Here is a 21,438-nt window from a genome sequence, read left to right as displayed (position 1 = left end):
GGTAACGTGATTACACTTGTAGATCGTAGCTGCGGCCCGGATACTGAGATTTTGGTCTTTTCTGATAGCTTGAAGAGCAAGATTTATTTTTCGTTCCTCATTAATAGTTGCCATCGCTGGTGGTGGAGAAAATCATATTGAAAGTTGGATGGTGTGGAAATTTGGTGAGGTGTTTCACTCGCTTGTCTGTTTCACTCGCTTATCATGCACGTTAGTAGTAATATATATCGCGGTTTAGGAACCGTGTATATACTAGTATCCTACTACGGTTCTTAGATCCTACGTATACACGCTATGGTACCTAAGGATGTACCTAGGTACCTTACCTTACCTAGTTACGGATAATACTGTACTCCGTATTAGATATCTTTGGGTACAGATAATACCTGTACTCCGTATTAGGTACTTTTGGGTACAGATCACCTCTACCTACCTTAGACATAATATCATAGCACCTCCCCCACCACCCACCGCCACCACCACCGCCTACGATCCTCGATCCATCCTCAATCCATCCTCGATCCTCCATCCCCCTGCCTCTCCGCCTAGACACCCCTTTAGGCTCGTCAATCCTTCCACGCCCGGTTCCAAAAGTACCCGTGTTGACACCATTTCAGAGCTATGCCCCCCCTGCAAGTGTAGTCACTAGTTAGTGTTTGACCCAAAGCTTCGGGTGTCAGCGGCAGTTCTTTCGACGCATCTACAACAGCTCCCTGCTCCCCAGTCAAGGCGTCCGATATGAGACTGGGTGGGCGAGTCTGGCAGAAAGGGTGCTCCAGAACCATGGCCTCTGTGCCAGGAAAGTACGATCATCTTCCTCTGGCCAACAAAGGGCCGCTCAAGGTCCCGCTGTCCGGCCGACTCCTTCTGGACAACCCACTTTACAACAAGGGAACCTGCTTCACCTCCCAGGAGCGGCAAGACTTTGGCCTCAAGGGGCTTCTGCCCACCAACGTCCAGAAGCTGGATGAACAGGTGGAGCGTGCTTATCAGCAGTATTGCAACCAGCCGGACGACTTGCAAAAGAACACCTTCATGACCTCCATGGCCGAACAGAACACCGTCCTGTATTACCGCCTGATCCAGGACCATCTGAAGGAAATGTTCAGCATCATCTACACTCCCACCGAAGGCGATGCCATTGAAAATTATTCGCGCATTTTCCGTCGCCCTACCGGGTGCTTCTTGAGCATCAAGCATCCCGACGAGGTGGAAGAGCGACTCAGTAAATTCGTCAAGGCCAACGATCCCGAGGCCGGGGTGGACTACATTGTCGTGAGCGACGGCGAGGAAATCTTGGGAATCGGCGATCAAGGCATCGGGGGCATTTTGATCAGTGTTGCGAAGCTGGCTCTCATGACCATCTGCGCCGGCCTCCACCCGGATCGCACTCTCCCGGTGGTGCTTGATACCGGGACCGACAACGAGACGCTTCTCAACGATCCTCTCTACCTTGGCAATCGTATAAACCGCGTCCGGGGCCAAGCCTACGACGATTTCGTCGATAAATTCATCAAGACAGCCAAGAAGCTGTATCCTAACGCCTACATTCATTTTGAAGATTTTGGAATCAATAATGGCCGCAGGCTACTCGACCGATACCGCAACGAAATCGCCGTGTTTAACGATGACATTCAGGGTACGGGCTGTGTGGCTCTAGCCGCCATCATGACCGGCCTACGGATCAATCAGGTCAAATTGAGCGATTTGCGCGTACTTATTTTTGGTGCCGGCACCGCTGGTTGTGGCATAGCGGAACAGGTGCAGGCCGCCATCGCGGCGGAAGCGAGCAAAAGCAAGGACGAGGTAGCAAGACAGATCTGGTTGGTCCCTCCCCCTTGTGTTCTGGTACAGGCTAACCTCCCGTACAGGTGCATCGACAAAGCCGGCGTTCTACTCGACAGCATGGGCGACGATCTTTCGGTCGCCCAAAAGCCTTTTGCTCAAAAGTCTTCTGAATGGGAAGGAAAAGACACCAGATCCTTGCAGGCAGTCATCGCCGAGGTCAAACCACACGTCCTGATAGGCACCTCGACCAAACCCGGTGCATTCACCAAGGAAGCCGTGCAAGAAATGGCCCAGCATGTGGAAAGACCCATAATCTTCCCCCTCAGCAACCCAACGCGTCTACATGAGGCCAAGCCTGAAGATCTCATCCACTGGACGGACGGCCGCGCCCTAGTGGCTACCGGCTCCCCCTTCCCCCCTGTCGAGTACAACGGAGAAAAGATTGAAGTGGCAGAATGCAACAATTCCGTTTGTTTTCCCGGAATTGGACTGGGCGGGGTGTTATCTCGCACCAAACTGGTGACAGACAAAATGCTGGTGGCGGCCGTAACGGCGTTGGCAAAGGAAGCCCCGGCATTGCACGATCCCACAAAGGCACTCGTTCCCGATGTTGAGGATGCTAGACGTGTCAGTTTGAAGATTGCCATGGCAGTTATCCGTAGTGCCGTGGAGGGAGGGCTGGCACAAGCAAGCGATATCCCGGTCGAGAGCGAGGAGGATCTGGAAGAATGGGTCAAAGTCCAGATGTGGGCTCCCGAGTATCGACCGTACGTACTAGGACAATGGGACGGATTGCCAGAAACCTGATGCAATTGTGGTTGACCGGAGACATGTTGAGGACTTCTGTCACTGCAATATCTGGCTGGGATTTTCGAATCTCATTCCTTTCTGATGTACTTGGTATGTAGATGCGGTCTTACATGAGTATTTCATTTGATAATAGATGATCAAATATGGTCTTTGATCACAGGCTGGCTGTGGTGACCTACCTATATGATAGATGTGACTTAGGGGAAAAGGACATGACCAAATGCACTGGTGGCCGTTGTAAGTAAAAAGGGAAAAGGTTGGGGAGCGCGTATGCCTTTGTTGTGACAGGTTGCTTAAGCGTCGGCAGCGTCAACAGACACGGGGCAAGGTTCTCTATCCATAACTCGAGTTGAACACTGTCGCCGCCGCCGCGTGATCTCTACAGGAAAATCCGATCTGGAAGTCGGCATTAGGTTGTCCGGAGTTTGATATGATGTGCTTTCCTAACTATTTTCATACCAAGATCGAGCTTAGCAGACGGACGAATCTCTGTTCGTGTCAAGTGTCGCTAGGGGAACCCTATTGCAGAGCACATGGCATACGTCCTCCGCGCAATCCCCAGCCTTTCCAAGCCCTTTCTTCTTCTTGGGTCCCGTCTTGTCCGGCACCTGTATCTCCTCCTCCTCCTCCTCCTCCTCCTCCTCCATGGGTCCATGATAATCAAAACGATGTAGAAGCTGACACTACGAACAGGGAGGCCGTGGAGCGAATGGTCTTTCTCGATTATTGCAAATCTGGAAGGCCATGCCTTGGCAATCTCTGTGATCAAACGGCTCGAATCCAATGTCTTCCAAATGGCGCTTGACTGTCTTAATTTCCTCGTTGTGTGTATCCCAAGCCTGTCGCAGGACCGAGCACTTCTGCTGCATCGCAGCTAGATTGCTTTTCCCAATGTGGGAAAGACGCAATTCAGAAAGCTTGTTGTGTACTGCAAAAGGGAACCACCGGTCTCTTGACCCGGTCACCATGAGTCCCGACTGACTGCGACAGACGAATACTGTCTGCGGCAGCCCGCAGAAGTCTCTTACATCCTTAGATGTAGCCTTAGAGAATACGAATCCAACATCCATGCCATTCAGGAATGTCCCAAATGCCTCTGTGATACGGTTAGCGCTTGCTACTGTTGAGCAGCGGTGTCGTAAGAGAAACTTACCAGGGCTTGAGGTCGACGTTTCGTCGACCTGCTCCTTATAGAGAAGCTCTATAAGGAGCAATAACGCTGATCCATTTGGTATACCTATGATCTCTTGTCCGCTGATTTGGTCGTCGGATATTGTACCAGGTTTTATCTGGTTGATATCTTCCTTTAGTTGTACAAGCACTGTTGCCAGGCTATCCTCGCTGCCTGTGACGGCCTCGCTGCTTGTGAATTTCTCCTTGTTGCTTTCGGGGCTCTCGTTCTCAGACTGCAGCCGCCAGAACTCGAGTAGCTTGTATGTGAATACAAAGGACTCGAGCAGGCGAGCAGTTACCGCAAAGCTATGTATATCGATTCGATCTTTCAGGTCAGCTAGGAGACGGCTGAGCTGGCGCGTGTTTTTAGCGGTTACTCTGGCATTCTCAGGAGCCTTGTCGCGAAATCTGCTCAGGACACTGACAAGAGATCGGATTGAGTCAACAAGACTATCCCCAGCCGGGGTAGACGTGGCTTTAGTATGTAGTGCCAATATGGGTGTAGGTGTAGATGAGAAGCTTGAGGATTATACATACCCTTAAGTAATGGCTACCAGCTTCACTAGGATAAAGGAAGGCTGCCATAGTCACTAATACAAAGGAAATTCACTGTATGCCGGCGACGCAGAAGCCAAGAGGGAGTTCACTCGTGCGCGATAACCATGTACCAGAGGTCTAATTCTTGATTGCGACATCATGATTGTCTTGATGTGGGCGTGTAAGCTGCTATCACGATTTGTTTCGAGCTGAAAGAACTATGCCGGCCCTACAATGAAGCATCGAGCCGTCCTCATATGTGCCAGAAACGGGGCAACCCGAAGAGCACTGTAGCCTTCCATGTGTTCCAAGAGGCTCTCTGCTGGCGAGGCTGCGGCAGACCAGGGGGAAAGTGCCGCTGCTTTAAGATTTTTATTTCTGTTTGCCATTTGCCTTTGTTTGCTCAAACCACAGCCGGCTCACGTGTGCCGACGTCATTCTTCCCTTCTCCAGGCACCTATATGGGTGTGTTTGTTTCCTTCTTCACTCCTCTCCTTCTCCCCTTCTCCCCTTCACCCCTTCTCCCCTTCACCCTTTCTCCCCTTCACCCCTTTACTCTGTCCCCCAGCGTGGAGTCATCAGTCTCAATATGACTCACCTCCGTGCGGTGTATATATATATATATATATATATCTGTTTCCTACTGTCGCGTTACCTCCAAAACCTAGCACCCATCGCGACAGATCTCAACTGTGGAACACACGCCTAGCCACTACCTGAAGCCATGGAGAAGGATCTGGATCCAGAGACACGACAAGAGTTTATTGCGGTTTACAATGAATGCAAAGGAGTGCAATTGCCGTCTTCTATACCCGGTGAGTATTTAGTTGCCCGCCCTCTTATCGCGTAATGTCGCTCACATATCTTAGAATCATACAAACGAGACGAGCTTATGTCTAGATGGGACATAGACAAACAACGGCTTTTCTGCCGTTGGGCCAACAGCAATGATTGCCCAGGGCGTATGGGCACACGATCGATCTCCCTGCCTCGCCATGGCCCTTTCTCTAGGGGTCAATACGTCAAAGCGGTGGAAGATTTGGATTTCTCGCAGGAGGAATCCATTGCCATCTTTCGCAGAGACTTCTCGTCAGGTGACTATGGCCCGGCGTTTCCATCACTTTGGCTTTTCAAGCGCGGTGGGCCGAGTTTCTACCTCAGCCCCCATCCCGCGTTCTACGATTACATTCCAGAGTGGTATATAAAGGAAGATCCAGATTGGGATCCAACCGGCGCACCTGAAGGAACGATGATAAAGGTCGGGTCTTTGGATCAAATTTACAAGTTTGTGCCTCCAATCACACCGCCTGCTCAGTCTCCAGAGTCGGTTGATGTTGTTGATGGCCATTCTCTTCATTATGGGCTCATGTTGGGCTCACTGTGGTGCTCGAGGTACGACGACATCTGTGATTATCGCGAATTTCTTGAGGAGGAGCAAGATTTCCTAGTCTTCCTTCACCCCGCGGACAAGAGTCTCTGGTTGGTCTTCAACTGCTTTCCCATGAGACGGATAACCGGAGAGCCGTATTTTATACCTGATCCCAACAGAGAGCTACAATGGTATGCGCGTGAAGGAAGGTGGCCACAGACGTGGATGGTGGCACGGCTCCCATTCTCATACCTGAAGCGCGGCCTAACATCCTTCCGCGAAGAGGATCCAGATTGGAGATGGCTCGACGGCAGCAGCGGCCATGACGGCGAACAATCAGACTCAGAAGTTGTTGTTGTCGTTAATGGGGACGATCCTGTTTGGAACGGGCCAATGAAGGAGCCCAATCACCGCCCGATTCCTGAGAATCCGCCGATGGATGAATTCATGGAGTATCTGACTCGCGTGCGCCCGTCACAGTCACAGTCTCTATCCAAGCACGCAGCTCCCACTTCGTCTGCCGCCACATCCGAGCAAGGGGATTGATCGAGACTGTCTCTGCGCTACAAGGGGTCTTGGCCATAGTCCTAAGGCCTGCAACCGCGAAATGACAGGCTTGGGAACATGGCAGCGGACAGGGCTGGGGTTTCAGTTGAGAATTCTTGAAGGGATTGCGCATGGGTATCGAGAACTTGCTGGACAAAGCTGGCCAGGTCGACCAGGAATATGGCAGGCTTGGTGTGGGACGGCTCTAAAGAATATCAATCACTCGATTCGAGAAGAACCACTCCCTGCATGACTTGTGCCTGATCCTTCCCTGATGGTGGGTGCGTACCACAGCCATGCACGTGAATATCGAATGTCCGGAGGAAAACGGTGCATAGCTAAGTAGCCAAGGCATGAATGATGTGCCACTGTCTCTGCTCTGTTTCTTTGTCTATTTCCAATCACATGACCATTGTACCTGGTAGTTACACGAACACCTTCTGGCCCGACCAGGTGGCAGGACGCGTTTTTCTTTTTTGCCAACTTCAGGTTCCTTGCAGCCCAGAATCGGAATCGAAATCGGAATCGAACAGGCACTTTTAGATCAAGCCAGGTCGCCTCTAGGCCGCTTAGATCTCGACCGATGATGTACAAACAAGTCGTTGGGTAGGCTGCTCACTCACTCACTCACTCAACTGTGTTCTAGCCATGGCCAGACCCAACCGAGCTGACTACAACATCCTCATCCTCCTCTTCTCTTTCTTCACCACCTTCCCGCGGAAATACTGAGCTGAGCACGCCGCCCTCAGCGCTTCGAACTTCGACCCCCGGCCACTCGAGAATCCCTTCAAACCTTGTCTCCACCCCACTGATACTGGGTCGACTCTGCGACGCACCCGCCACACCAGCTGCCAGCACAGTACAGCGCAGTGCAGAATGGATGGGGTCTTGGGAGGATCATGCTACAATAAGCCTACTGGACGGTGGAAAAGGGCACCACCTGTGGAGAATGACGGTACGATCATATTCATATTGGATGGGAAGATTGACGGAGCACAAGTGTGGCAGCTTAATTTCATCACTTGGCCTGTCAGGTCGTGGGAACAAACCGCGAGAAGACGATGGTATTCCTGAGATCACCTCTTTCCGAGCCCAGGTTCAGGTCCAGAACAGACAGAGAGTCTCACATCCTCGATCTCATCCAGGCCGAGATCCCCCCAGAAGCAGTCAGCACTGCTCCGCAGACTAGTAGCTTAGGACAGCAGAGGTGCGTAGAAGAAACCCCATTGTGTCACGGCAAGTCCACGCTCACGCTCGTTGAATCCTGACACCTTGTCTGTCCATCCTGCGACGCTCTACTCGTACGCACTCCGAGTCTGTCTCTCAATCCCTACCTACCTACCTACCCACCTACCTACCTACTCGTTCCACAACTCATGAACAGTGGCAATATCATACTTGTCAGCCTCTCTCAAGTACCTGGTCAAATCCTTGTCGTCGCGCACAGTGACCTCCCGAATCGTCGAGCCATCGCCAAAGTACTCGAACCGGTTCCGAGAAGCTCCTGGCCGTCTCTGGAAGACAAAATCCTCCCATCTCGGGTCTCGCAAGGCGGCTGCGCGGTGATGGTAGGTGCCAGGCCAGGCGAGCACCACCCGCGCGTCGCCACCTCCCAGCTTGGCCCAACTGTTGCACTTGTCGCGGATGACCTTGCCGTCAAAGTAGCCGTTGGAGATGTCGTTGAACTCCTCGGCCGCATCCTTCCGAGGCTCCAGTGAGATGTAACTCTGCGCCTGCACTTTGCGGATAGCCTTTGCGATATAGGTGGCCGCATTCTCACACTGTAAGGGAACAGAGCCGCCGCGTGCGTTCCCCTGGGCCTGTGTGTGTGTATAAACATTTGGGTTAGCCTGGTGCTGTACGTCCACAAGAACAAAAACAAAAACAAGATAAGGAGGAGGAAGAACTAACCTGGAGGACGGTGAAATAGTTGGGATAGCCTGGTGCCATGATGCCCAGATACGACTCTGGGTATCCAATCTCGCCGCCAGGCTGCCACTTGTCCCTGATGTCCACTCCGTCAGGCCCGATGACGGGGAAAAGAGAGGTGTAGCCCAGCTGGAAGCCAGTGGCAGCGACAATGACATCGACAGGGCGGTGCTTCCCGTCGGCTGTGATGATGCCTGTCTCGTCCACGCGCACGATGGGATCCACCACGTAGTCGACCTTGTCCTGCTGCAGAGCTTCGAGATAGCCAGGCGCCGGAGTCAGCCTCTTGCACCCGGGCGCATAGTCGGGCAGCACCCGGGCTAGCCACTCCTCGTCACCACCGAGCCGGTGGCGCATGGTCTCGATGATCTGCTCGCGCAGCTGGTTGTTGGCGTCGCTGCCGAGGATCTCCGAGCCCGGCGGCCGCTGGAACTTGAGCGCGAAGAAGCGTCGATGCTCCAGGTACAGGGCCGGGTCTTCTCGAAACGCCCGCTTCTCCTCGTCGGTGTACAGTGGGCCGCCCGGGGCATCGGCGGTGGCTTCGTGCAGACCGCGCGAGAAGGTCGCTGTGACCCAAGTCTTGGTGCGCACATAGTGGTCGAGCTGCGAGACCTGCGGCAGGATGTTGGGCACCAGCTGCTGGCCGCTGGCCCCGTTGCCGATCACTGCCACCCGCTTTCCCTTCAAGTCGTAGCCGGACGGCCAGCTGGATGTATGGATCACATCACCGCCAAAGACGTCGTGCAGGCCCTCGACCTGCGGATACTTGGGCACGTTGATGCGGCCCTGTGCGCTGACGAAGAAGTCGGCCGTGTCGACAGCCACGGTTCCATCCTCCAGGTTCTTGACCTCGACTGCCCACTGGTTGGCACCCTTGAGCCAGGTCGCCGCGAGCACTTCTCTCTTGACATGCACCGACCCGGTCAGTCCGTGCCGCTCCACCACGCGCTCCCAGTACTGTTGGATCTCCGCCCCTTTCGGGTAGTACTCCGACCAGTCGGGGCTGGGGTCGACATTGAGCTCTGCCGGCCTGTCAGCACGGGAGTTTGTTGTGTGCTGCACAGTAGGTAGCAGAGAGAGACAAGACACATACGATAGGCGTGCGAAGGCACATCACATCGAACCCCGGGGTAGACGTTGAGCGCCCACGTACCGCCCTATGCCGCCCCGGTCAACCCAGTCAATCCACCACGCACTTGGTGCACTGCATGTCTCGGTTTCGGCTGCCTGCCTCGACCACTCTTTACTTACCACTTTGTCCTGGCGTTCGTACAGGGCGATGATGGCGTTGGGCACCTTGTGTGACAACAGAACCGCCGCGGTGACGCCAGCAATGCCCCCGCCAACAATGACGATCTGATCAAGGATAATTCTCAGCTCAGCTCAGCTCAGCTCTGCCTGTCCGGTACAAATGATACTGCATCATGTTTGGGACTGGGCTTACCTTGACCGGTCGATGCGGGTTCCACGGCTCTTGTTTCGGGAAGTACTTTGCATCGTATCTGCTCGATGATGCTGTGGTCTTGGCCGTGGCCGTGGCCGTGGCCGGTACTGCTACCGCCGGATGACTGGGGAGTGGCACTTCTTCAAAGAGGGAACCCATGGCTGTTATGATATGGTCATGGAGTCAGTCACTACTCAGTCACTTTTGACCCACGGATCGGTGAGATGAGTTGGGTTGGGTTGTCAGAGCACGAAGCTTTGCACTCGACAAGGTGCCCTCGACAGAGTGCGATCGGTCAAGTCGACATGGATGTCCGGTCGAGTCAAGGGATGTGATGATATCGGAGGTGCCATATGCACGATCAATCACCCACACCCACACCCAATGGCGACATATCGACCAAAAGCACATGTGCAAACTACCTCGTCGCCCAACTCTTAGCAGCCTTCTAGGGAGCAAGCCGCAGCCATTTGCATCCCAGAGGACGTCGCATTAGACTCCGACCCTGATCCGCCCTGACAGATGGATCCTTAGGATCCGTACATACCGTACTAGTCCTGCCGGATCCTGCATCACCGGGCTACACCTATACAGGAATGTGAATGCCGCGACGGCGATCCGGCATTGCGATGGTACATCCAGACACACACAGAACAGTACATCCGGAATCTGACGTCTTTTGGGGGAAGCATGTCGACATCTTGTGCTAGTGTGCTGGTGTCGGTGCTGGTGCTGGCGCTGTCGCTGGCTGCTGTGACCAATGCGCCTAGGTTTCAGAATCCCTCCTTGCCCATGCCCATGCCCTTTACCTGTCCATCCGCCACACTGCCCGTCAGCATCGTGTGGGGGCAGAGGGAGGGATCGTACATATCAGGTGGATCACACCGACACGCCAGCACCGTCTGCTCACCACATTTGGGAATATTCCAAAGATAATGGAAAAATGCTTTTGCACTCTGTCTACCCTTGCTATCTCTCTGTACATCTCTCTCTCTCTCTGTCTCTCTCTCTCTCTCTCTCTCTGTGTGTGTGTGTGTACGTGTGTGCATGTGATTAGAGGCCACTATATCCAACCAGATAACCAATCCTAGGCTACAACTTGGCCGGAACAGGATCGTCTGGCCGCAGAGTCGATGGCTTAGGCTTCATGGCTGGCGGCCCGAGAGCGAATGCATCAACCGAAACACTGGGAGCGATCCCCCGCAACAGCTGAGACACCACCATGCCCGTGCCCAACGACAAGGTAATGCCCCAAGGGCCATGACCACTGGCGACATACAGACCTCCACCACCGCTTGTCTCGACCTCGGCGACGCGGGAGATGATGGGGATGCCACTCTCCGACACGGGACGAAAGCACAACGCCTCTCTGACCACCTCCAAGTCGTCTTCGGGGCTTACAGTGCCAACTGCATCTGTCCCAGTCTGGGGGCGACGACCGGTGAGGGCAACAGCCGTCCGCTTCAAGTCGCGCATCTTGGACGGGTCCATGAGCCGCCTACTGTGGCTGGCCAGGCGCGGCAGCGGGGTTTGCTCGCTGTTCAAGCCGGCCACGTAGATTTCGGGGATTCCTGCCCGGGTCATGCGCGCCATGGCTTCCGGCGAATATGTCCAGCCGGAGGTGGGCGGGCAAAAGATGGAATGGCAGGCTTCGATCTCCTGGCCTTGGTCGTGCAGCCACATGATGGGCCGGTGGTAGCGCGGACATCGAACCACGATGCTGTAGCCCGGAAGCGGCCTGATGCCGATGGGGATCGGGCTTCCCACGAGGGTGTGGTAGACGCTCGGGGTCCAGCAGCCGGCGGAGACGACAATGTCTCTGGCTGGGACGAACAACTTCTCTCCTATTTGGCCGGTCTTTCTCCTCGATCTCCCCGATCCTCCCTGTGGGTGTCTCTCTCTTCGTTCGGCTTCCACTCCAACGACCTGCCCCCTGCCGTCTCGAACCAGGCCTCTAACCTCGGTTCCCAGGAGGATCTGCACCCCGTGGGCCTGGCACTGCTGCAACAGCCACTCACACAGTTCGCGTGGCTCGACCTGGGCACAGCCGGACGGACTGGAAATCCTCTCCAGGTGGCCGCTCTCTGGCACATTGGCCCAGACTGGCGAGCCGTCCAACCTGAGCAGGTCGTCCTGCTTCCTGGCTTGTCGGGCCTGATCCTGCTTCTGGCTCTCAACGGCCGGGATGGCCGCGTATTGCTTGGCCACCTCTGCTCGACTGGTGCCGTGTAGAAGCCAGTCTTCTCCACGGACAGTCTTTGTCTCCCCGTCGGAACCGGCACCAGTGCTCTGCTCGACCACGAGGCTGAAGGCCACGCTCTCACTGTATCCCCATTGACGGCGTCCGTCATTTGCGTCGGCCAGATCCCGGTGGAGACGGAACGACAGTTCGGCGAGGGCCAGGACGGCGGGAGAGAACCAGTCCCGCACAATATATCCACCCGAGAAGCCCGAGGCGGATTCAAGCAGACGCTCCTCCGAGTCGATGATGATGATGCGGCGGCCCGGCTGGGCCAGGCTCGTGTAGTAGGCAATCGAGAGGCCGATGACGCCGCCACCGATGATGACGAGGGACATGGTGGGCGAAATGCAGGACAGGTAAGTGGTAAGCTGAAAGGGAAGGAGAAGGAGAAGGTGAAGGTGAAGGTGACAGTGACAGTGAAACAGAGGTGCCAGAAGATGCAGGAGAAGTACTAGTGGTAAACAGCCTGAGTCGGAGTCAGAGTGTCTTTGTACTTGTACTCTGTACCTACCTTTCCCTGCTCCATTCTTCCCGGACGGAATTTATTCATCGAGTTGTGTTGTTCTGCTTACACTGCACCGCACTGCCGATGTGAGTACGATTGCGATTGCAATTGCAATTGCACAGTGGACCAGAGCCGGGACCAGACCTGGCCGCGCGGATAGAAGTCCTTAGGGTTTCTTCTGTATCTGTGCCGGAGTACGGAGTACAGGTACCCACCAATATCGGCACTCCAAAGCCCCAGACGTTGCCGCGTCGATATTGATATCGATATCGATATCGACATCGATCGCCGGTCTGGTCTGGTCTGGTCTGGTCGATTATTTGTTCAAATGAAACAATTGATTGATGGGAGGCGAGGCGAGGCTTTGGCCAGGGGTCAAGATGTTATCTTATTCGATGTTCTTAGGCGAGGCTTGGAGATTGGCTGGCTCGGCAAAGAAAGATAAGTCACATACATACCTACCTGTACTCTGTATAGTCAGTACGGAGTATGGGCCTTGGGCGTAGATTCTGTCCCTGTCCCTATCCCTGTCCCTGAGCATGAGCCTGAGGACCTGCAGGGTACGTACGGAGTACTGTTGATACTGTATGTATCCGTACAGAGTATACTCCGTATAGTGTCATATATACCTAGTGTACTGTACTCTACTGTACTTCACCCCAAGGACGGAGTATCAGTACAGCCTATCATCTACTAGTATTACCTATAGATAGGTAGGTAGGTAGGTAGGTAGGTAGGTAGGTACATACAGTATGTACCTATGGTATTGATATGGTCGGCCAAAGGCTACGGGCGCCTATCTCTCTATCTGGGATCTGCATTGGGTATAGGTAGGTATCTACTTAATCTATCTGGTGGCGGCTCCGGCTACCGGCTACCGGTTCCCGGCTACCGGCTACAGTACATACTAAGTACCTTAGATACACAGGCCACAGGTGCTGAGTCCAAGGCTCGCGTCTAGCCGAGCCCAGACCTCGTCGTCCACTGTCTGTGTCTGATATCTGATATCTAATATCTAATGGCTGATGGCTGATATGGAAATAGATGTACAGTACCATCTATCATCATATCATGCATGCGCAGATATAGATGCCATTGTCGTAGCCAGAGTCTAGAGCGTCAATCGAGCGCATTGAACACAAACAACGCCTGGTATCCATCTACCTGGTATAGTATGCGTATGTATATGCATATACACCGTGAGAGTCAGTCATGCTTGCTTAGGGGACAGAAATCAGAATTCTGAAATCAATATCGAAAATATCGAATCCAATCACCATTCATTTACGTTGTCATTGCGCATCGAGATCAAGATCAAAAGACATGGGATGATTTACGACTTCATCATCATGTTGCTGTTATATGAGAAAAGAAAGTTCAAAGGCTAGGCTGGGCCATCAATCACTCAGTCACTCAGTCACTCATAAGTATATACTTGGGCAAACCCTGTCCGGACCAAAAACACCAAGACTTGGGTCTCCCTAACCCAAACCACAACCATCTCAGGCTGTGGCTTCTGCAACGCTCTTGTCCCAGTTGGATTTCACTTGGTTGTAAAACTCATCATCCGTCGCTGCGTCCCAGCCCAACAATGCCAGGACTTTGCCCGTGGTCAAGGCCGACTGGTGCGCCTCGGGCGTTCCTGCCGCACTCGTAAATGACGGATGATGCGGGTAGGAGCCCGCTGGGCACGGAATAGAAAACATGGAGTGAAGCGTTGGCACTGCGTACGTGACATTGCCTGTGGAGAGAATTCGGCTCGGTCAGCTTTTTCTTCCCTCCAGATCTTGTTGGGTCAAGGAGTAGGAGTATGGAGCAGGAGCAAGGAGCAGGAAGCAAGGAGCAAAGACCAAGGAGCAAGGAGCAAGGAGGAGAAGCAAGGGGGAAGGACCAAGGAGGGGGCAAGGATGATGACAACATTAGGGATCAGAGGTCAGAGATTAGGGAGTAAATTACATACCAATGTCGGAGGATCCGGTCATCCAGTCGGGAATGGTGGCCAGTATCTTTTGCCCGTAGGCACTGCCGTGGGTTTTGTATCGCTCGCAGAGAGGGTCGTTCAACACAAGGTCTGCGTAGTGTGCTTCCCTGTGTAGGAGCGCATTCACCGTTAGCAAATGTGGTGAGAAGCCAAGGTCGGCATAGCCATGGAAATGAACGGGGACAGCTCGAGCCTACTTTGTAATATCCACGGTGCAGCCGCTCGCCAGGGCGCCGGCCTCGATGCATTTCGTGACCCGGGCAGTCAAGGCTCTCAACGACTTCAAGGTCTGGCTGCGGGTGGTGAACATGGCCCGCACCTTGGCGGGGATGATGTTGGCGGCCTTGGGGGCCTCGAGCACGGCGACATGGATGCGGTCCGTGTCGTTGGTCTGCTGCCGCAGCATCGAGATGTTGTTGTACGCGGCCACGAAGGCGTCCAGGGCATTGACCCCGTCCCACGGATTGCCGCCGGCATGGGCGTTCTTGCCTGTAAACTCGACAAACAACTGTTCTCGCGCCACCATGCGCACTCCACCGATGCCATCGCATTCGGGGAGAGTGGCCATCTTGCGCGGCCCTCCATGTCTGCAGATGGGACACATGTTAGTGAGTGATTGATTGGAGTCGAGTCGAGTCGAGTCGAGTTAATTCAATTAAAATCAATTCCACCCCCCAGCTACAGCTGGGTTAGAAGCGTCGGGGACAATCGTGGAACAGCAACATACCCCATCAGTGACACATCTACGCCGGTATAGGCGCCAGCCTCGAGCAGCTCGACCTTGCCGCCGCCGCTTTCCTCGGCCGGAGTCCCCAACAGCTGCGTCCGTCCCGGGAGGCCAAAGTGCTTGAGGGCGAATGACAGCGCGAGGAAGGCGGCCAAGCTGCTGGTGGCGATCAGGTTGTGGCCACAGGCGTGGCCGATGTTGGGCAGTGCGTCGTATTCGGCGTTGAAGTTGATCAGCCGGCCACCCTCGCCAGTGCGCGCCTCGAAGGCAGTCTCGACCCCATAGGCATGCCGAGTGACGCTGAAGCCCTGGGCCTCGAGGAAGTCACAGATGATGTCGTGGGCTTTGTATTCCTTGAAACCGATTTCGGGGTTGCTCCAGATCTAGACAGAGACAGGACAGAATAGTGTCAGCCTTGGGAAAAATCGAGGTGGATGGCAGCACGTAGTCTGTACTCTGTAGCACGTACCTCATGGTTGACTTTCCACAGGTCCTGGTCCAGCTTCGCGATCAAGGTGTCGACCAGCTCTTGGACCTCGTTGGTGATGGGGATTTTGGAAATCATGGTCAGGACGTGCTCTGGACTTTCGTTTGGCCAAGGACATGGCGGACACGGGGACCAGCAAGTTGGCCATTTCTTAAGTACATGTAGCTTTCTTCTCTTGCTCCGTGACGCCGTGTGTGCCGTGTGCTGGCCGCCGCCCAGCCGCCCAGCCAGATGTGCACAGTATGTGTCAGGTATCAGGGATGCTTCGGCACGGATGTTCGCTCACTCGACGAGTGGTTGTGGCTGTGGGTGGTGGATGAGGTTGTGGGGGAGTCTTCGATACGCGACAGGCGAGGCGGCGCATGCAATATCGAGATATCGACACTATCGGATACCGCGCCCGCTTTGCCGACGCAGCCACTCAACGTCGAGAGATTTGCCGAGATAGTGGACAATTGCCATGGGCGGGCAGCCGCAGGCACCAACCAGCACAGCCCAGGCATGCTCTAGGCACCTATCGGCACCAATAGGCATCAATAGGCACCCCTAAGTTCCCGCTAGGTGCCCCTAAGCCTTAGCCTCGCCCCTCCACTCCAGATTTGCCGACTTCCTACTGCTGTACATACTGACTAAAGACTTGTCCACTGTACCTAGCTGGGTAAAATCCTATCTCGAGTATCAAGTCCACTGCCAGCTGAGACCACGTCGCCACCTGAATGCCTTTATCAACGCCGAGATATCAACAGATACTGTATCAAAGACATGACAACGCGAGATATGATCACTATGGCAGATAAGGGAGTGTCTCTGGCCAACGTCGAGTCGATGCCTGCGTATTCCTTTTTCCTCTGTTACTTACTTATACGCATCGCATCTCGCACATTCTCCAGCCTGGCATGCTGAGCAGCGTTGAGATTCTAAATCCTTGATCCTCCACCGCCAACGCCCCGCTGCCGCAGCCTCAGCCTCAGCCGCAGCCTCAGCCTCAGCCGCAGCCTCACTGAAGCCCAGACTCCGACTCCGAACCCGAACCCAGACACCCAAGAAGACACCCAAGATGGGCTCACACAACTCCGTCTCGGCGCCCGCTCCCCCCTACAACGACATCAAGGGCGGCTCGGTCGAACCCAAGAGCGTGGACATGCAGCTGGGCGAGGTGTTGGACACCACCCCGGTTGATGCCAGGACGGAAAAGAGAGTGCTCCGTCGCATCGACTACTGGTACGGTAACCTCTCCCCTTGACAGTCACGTCCGGCGCTGACCAACCCCATCAGCATCATTCCCCTGATGGGCATCTGCTATATGTTGCAGTTCATGGACAAGTTGGCTCTCAGCCAGTCCACGCTTCTTGGACTTCGCAAGGACATTGTGAGTGTCTTGAGTGTGTTGAGATTCTTGCTCGTCCATCCAAGCTAACGGTCGCCGTTGCCAGCACCTGCATGGCTCCGAATACTCGTGGTGCTCCGCGGTCTTTTACTTTGGATACCTAGCCTGGAGTTGGCCGAGTTCTTACCTGATTGTCTACTTTCCCACGGGCAAGTATCTTTCGGTCATGGTGTACGTGAATGCGCGCCCGGTTCTCAGAGAGTACGGAGAGAGACATGCTAACAGCTCGACAGTCTCCTGTGGGGTATCATCCTCATGTGCCACGCAGCCTGCCAAAACTTTGCTGGTTTGGTGACGGCGAGGTTCTTCCTGGGGGTTGGAGAGGCCGCCCTGGCGCCCGGATTCGCCTTGATCACCGGCATGTTCTACACGCGCAAGGAGCAGCCCATCCGGTAAGAGCCGTTCCCCTGATGGATGGCGTAAAATGCATTGTCCATACTGACGCGTGTTGCAGTCAAGGCGCCTGGTTTGTCGGCAACTCGATCGCCAACATGTTCGGTGGGCTCGTCGCCTACGGGATCGGACACATCACCACCTCCTCGCTGGAGAAGTGGCGGCTGCTCTTTATCATCCTCGGAGCCGTTACGGCCGGCTATGCCTTTGTTCTCTTTCTGTTTCTTCCCGACTCGCCAGCAAAGGCGGTCTTCCTCAAAGAGCCCGACCGACAAGTGGCGGTCAATCGAACGTTGACCAACAAAACGGGGGTCCTCGACAGTGACAAGTTCGTCATGGCCCAGGTGTGGGACGCCATCCTCGATCCGCAAACCTGGGGTCTCTTTCTCTACACCGCGGCTGTGAACATTGCCAATGGCGGTCTGACCAGCGTATGTATCTCCATTGCTCACCCCAACCGAAAGCCTGCTAGGGAGCCCTGTGCTAACTCCCCGGCCCCCGATGCAGTTCAGTGCCATTGTCATTGCCGGGTTCGGCTTCTCCGACATCAAAGCTCTGCTCATCCAGATGCCCCTGGGGGCGGCCCAGTTGGTCTTCTTGGTCCTGACGTCGGGCCTGGCCAGTTTACTGCCCTCATCCCGCATCATCCTGATGATCTTCAACACCTTGAGCTCCATGGTGGGTCTGATCATGGTGTACACGTGTGAGGGCAAGGCCACCCGCATGGCCGGTCTGTGCCTGGGTTCGGCGTTTGCCACCAACATCCCCATCTCGCTGTCCTTGATCAGCTCCAATGTGGGAGGCTTCACCAAACGGTCCGTCATTAGCGCCACGCTGTTTATTGCCTATTGCGTGGGCAACATCATTGGACCACAGTTCTTCTATGCCAGCCAAGAGCCCAAGTACCAGGTACGTCTCAGCTTCCAGGTGGTGGTGCTAGTGTTTGCCAAAGTCTGGGACCATGCGACGGACACTAACACTCGAACAGACTGGACTCATCGCCTCTGTGTCGGGCCTCGCGATCGGCGTGGTCTTCCTGGTGGCCCTGTTGTTCTACTACATTTGGGAGAACCGACGGCGGGACAGACTGTATGGGAAGCCCCAGTCATTGACTTCTGCGGAAGAGTTGGAGGATGAGCTGTCGAACAAGACCGACCGGCAACTGCACAGCTTCAGATACGTGCTGTAAGAGTCAGACCTCGACCTCGATCTGAGACGGGCTTGTCCATGTCTAGCCTGTGCAGATGGGATGTATAAACAGAAAAAGATACCGACGGAGGGTCGATAGATGGAACTCCTAGATTGGTACACTGCAGCACTGTGTAACCCTAACCCTAACCCTAAGCCAGTAGTCACGTGACACCTCTGTATGTGCTTATCGCAGGCAATGACTAAGAAGCAAGATAAGACAGAGGAAGAGCAATATGTATCAGAGACCTACAGTTCTCTACTCTCGTGTCGGACCGAGTAGCTGTGTCTCATCTGTACCTCACGTAGCCATGCAACATCTCATCTGCAGCTCGGCAAAGACAGGTTCAGGATGATCCCTCGCTTTGGTCGACACGGCCCACGATCGAAAGTCGGTAAGCGATCCCCTCCCCGCCGTATCCTGTCCACCCTCCTCCTCCTGCCGCCTCTCTTCTCCCCTCCTCCTCCTCCTCCTCCTCTGTCCCTGCCACTCGCCCGGTGCCACCTGACTGTCATGTAGGCTGCACGACGTGCCGGACGCGCAAAATCAAGTGTGACGAACGAAGACCGTTGTGCACCCGCTGTGAACGAGCCGGCATCAAATGCGAGTGGGACAAGCCGGCCAAGCCGCGTCGGCGGCGACTGCTGCGTCCTGCTCCCCCGGAGGAAGCCAGTCTGTCTTCGTCCTCTGCCTCTACCTCTGCCTCTGACACTGCTGCTATCGCTGCCTCCGCCTCGGCTACCGACGATGCCTCTCTGTCGCTGCCGCCGCTGGCGGTTCGTAGTGAGCCAGAACCGCCGTCTCGGCCGGGGCCGGGGCCGGGGATGGACATGCTCATGTTCGAACCCTGGCGAGACCAAGACCAAGACCAAGACCAAGCCACCGCCACTGACACGGCCATGGACACGCCTTTTCCGTTCCCCGACCTGAACCCTACATGTACCCCGAGCGCACGACAGCAGCAGCTGGGCCTGAGTATGCTCTACAACGCCAGCTCCAACCTCCACCTCCTGCGGCCCGCGCTGTCGACCACCCACATCCCGCTGTCGAATTCATTGATGCTGGGTGCTCAAGACCGCGAATGCTTCCAGTATATTCCGAACTCGTTCATGGTGCAGGCCATCGGCAAGCCCTGGGCCTGGAGCATGCTCTCGTACATCCACTCGCGTATCGCCAGCCACGAAAAAGGTGTCATGCGGGCCTTCATCGCCCTGGCCTCCATGGAGCTGCGATGCCGATATATCTCGGCCACCGACCAAGGCCAAGGGCGAGACCCCGACCAAGTCCAGGCCGCCGCACGCCAGAAGAAGAGTCTGGCCACCGGCCACTACCGCCTCGCGCTGGGAGATCTGTCTCGCCTGCTGGACCGCGCATCACAGCCCGACCGGACCGACCAGGACCTGGACGCCCTGTTTGCCATGTGGTTCCTGATCCTGTGGTTTGGCACCTACGACCCCGAGCTCGTGCAGGCCTCTCACGTCCACCTCCGCGGCATCCGGAGCTTCGTCTCGCAAAATTTGCGGACGACTGGAGGTGGAGGCAAACCGGGTCTGCCCCCGGCATCCCAGCAACTTCTATACTTTATCTCGTTCGTTCTGTCCTGTCCCATTCCCCTGCCCTCGACCCCGTCCCTAGAAGGAATAAAATCCAATCCATTTTCGTTCCTGCCTGACGCTAACCCAACCCTATGCAGCCTGGTCGATACCAGTCTCGCCCTGGGCAACCTGCGCGGCGGCGAGCTGACGCAAGATCTCTTGTCGCTCCGGGCGGATTCGCACCTGCACCAAGATCGACTGTTCCAAGAAGCGCGCACCTGTCTCCCACGCATCTGGGGCGCCAACTACCCCCCTGAGCAGCTCCTGGACGACCTCGAGAACTACCGGCCACTGAGCTTGCTGCAGGCGTGCGAAAAACTCAAGATCGAACTCTGGAGCTTGGGGATCACGTCCACCAACGCCGCTGTCGATCAGCGCGACCTCGACCTGCTTTGGCAGAAGATCGAGACCGCGGGTCAGGTGTGTAACCTAGTACACCCTATAACACTCGACAGCACTTACTGTCCCATCCGTGATATTGTCATCAGCTCTTTACCTGCTATACAAAACCATGGATGAATGGAACTCAGCTAATCTCTCTCTGTGGTGCTTCTGATTCCAGGTCTTTGCCGATGTCATCACCATGGCCCGGATCGCCACCCACTCAGGCGGCCGCCGCGTCATGTGGACCGTCTACCACTCGGCGCTTGAGTACTACGCCGTGCGCGTCTTGTTTTCCTGCCTGAGCAGCAGCAAAAAGCCCGAACACGGAAACAGTCACGAACCCGAGTTCCCCTCCTGGCTGGACACTACCCTGACCGATCTGCTGGGCATTGCCTACAAATCCCTCGGCGAAAATCCTCTCATGGTGTACCGCTTCGCCTGGCCGCTGACCGTGGCCATGCTTCGCACGCGGGACCCCATCCACAAAGACTGGATTTCCTCCCAGGTGCGCCGCGCTCATGCTCTTGTCGGTAGCCTGGGGATCCCCACCCATTTGCTGCAGGACATGTCCACATCTCCCGGCGCTCTCCTTCTCGACTCACCGCCACACGAGCAGGAGGCCTTGGACGTCAGTCTCACTCTCAGCAACAGCAACAGCCACAGCCACGGTATCTAGCCTGTCTTTCTATCGAGAATAGGGAACTATCTAGCCTATCTACCAATCAAGAATACGGGAAGTATCCAGAATTTCAATCCATCTATCGAGAAAAAGGGTCGGAAAGAGGTCTATGACTATCCAAGTGTACAGGAATGGATGGGATGGTGTGGGTTCAGCCATGAGCCGGTGGCATCCCCCCCCGACAAGGGGCGGTTTATGTGTCCTCCTGTTTAATGAACATGAGCTAGGAACGTGATGGGAAAACACTTACCGGGACACGACGCCACGTCAAGC

General features: G+C 55.2%; 7 protein-coding genes across 7 annotated transcripts; 4 read left to right on the top strand and 3 right to left on the bottom strand.

Moving 5' to 3' along the window:
• Positions 1-783: 783 nt before the first annotated feature.
• Positions 784-2,595, top strand: A1O3_07827 (malate dehydrogenase (oxaloacetate-decarboxylating); the record flags this gene model as incomplete). Its single annotated transcript, XM_007737932.1, has 2 exons — positions 784-1,823; positions 1,872-2,595. The coding sequence occupies 2 exons, from the start codon at positions 784-786 to the stop codon at positions 2,593-2,595; spliced, it is 1,764 nt and encodes a 587-aa protein (XP_007736122.1).
• A 2,437-nt stretch (positions 2,596-5,032) lies between these two features.
• A1O3_07826 (uncharacterized protein) lies at positions 5,033-6,223 on the top strand (the record flags this gene model as incomplete). The annotated part of the gene is made up of 2 exons (XM_007737931.1): positions 5,033-5,123; positions 5,178-6,223. The coding sequence occupies 2 exons, from the start codon at positions 5,033-5,035 to the stop codon at positions 6,221-6,223; spliced, it is 1,137 nt and encodes a 378-aa protein (XP_007736121.1).
• A 1,358-nt stretch (positions 6,224-7,581) lies between these two features.
• On the bottom strand, positions 7,582-9,755 carry A1O3_07825 (uncharacterized protein; the record flags this gene model as incomplete). The annotated part of the gene is made up of 5 exons (XM_007737930.1): positions 7,582-8,043; positions 8,135-9,174; positions 9,246-9,309; positions 9,404-9,508; positions 9,597-9,755. The coding sequence occupies 5 exons, from the start codon at positions 9,753-9,755 to the stop codon at positions 7,582-7,584; spliced, it is 1,830 nt and encodes a 609-aa protein (XP_007736120.1).
• A 933-nt stretch (positions 9,756-10,688) lies between these two features.
• Positions 10,689-12,173, bottom strand: A1O3_07824 (uncharacterized protein; the record flags this gene model as incomplete). Its single annotated transcript, XM_007737929.1, has 1 exon — positions 10,689-12,173. The coding sequence occupies one exon, from the start codon at positions 12,171-12,173 to the stop codon at positions 10,689-10,691; it is 1,485 nt and encodes a 494-aa protein (XP_007736119.1).
• A 1,672-nt stretch (positions 12,174-13,845) lies between these two features.
• A1O3_07823 (uncharacterized protein) lies at positions 13,846-15,616 on the bottom strand (the record flags this gene model as incomplete). Its single annotated transcript, XM_007737928.1, has 5 exons — positions 13,846-14,084; positions 14,304-14,431; positions 14,522-14,911; positions 15,052-15,434; positions 15,521-15,616. 5 exons carry the CDS (start codon positions 15,614-15,616, stop codon positions 13,846-13,848), a joined length of 1,236 nt encoding a protein of 411 aa, XP_007736118.1.
• Positions 15,617-16,595: 979 nt separating this feature from the next.
• Positions 16,596-18,507, top strand: A1O3_07822 (uncharacterized protein; the record flags this gene model as incomplete). Its single annotated transcript, XM_007737927.1, has 7 exons — positions 16,596-16,759; positions 16,814-16,907; positions 16,972-17,096; positions 17,159-17,317; positions 17,380-17,749; positions 17,826-18,227; positions 18,307-18,507. The coding sequence occupies 7 exons, from the start codon at positions 16,596-16,598 to the stop codon at positions 18,505-18,507; spliced, it is 1,515 nt and encodes a 504-aa protein (XP_007736117.1).
• Positions 18,508-18,858: 351 nt separating this feature from the next.
• On the top strand, positions 18,859-21,162 carry A1O3_07821 (uncharacterized protein; the record flags this gene model as incomplete). Its single annotated transcript, XM_007737926.1, has 4 exons — positions 18,859-18,901; positions 19,027-20,095; positions 20,201-20,522; positions 20,665-21,162. The coding sequence occupies 4 exons, from the start codon at positions 18,859-18,861 to the stop codon at positions 21,160-21,162; spliced, it is 1,932 nt and encodes a 643-aa protein (XP_007736116.1).
• Positions 21,163-21,438: the final 276 nt, after the last annotated feature.

The sequence above is a fragment of the Capronia epimyces genome (assembly GCF_000585565.1).
Source record: "Capronia epimyces CBS 606.96 chromosome Unknown aczIQ-supercont1.7, whole genome shotgun sequence".
NCBI lineage: Eukaryota > Fungi > Ascomycota > Eurotiomycetes > Chaetothyriales > Herpotrichiellaceae > Capronia > Capronia epimyces.
Note: the sequence above shows the minus strand (reverse complement) of the source record. Positions and strands in the feature narration are given on the sequence as shown.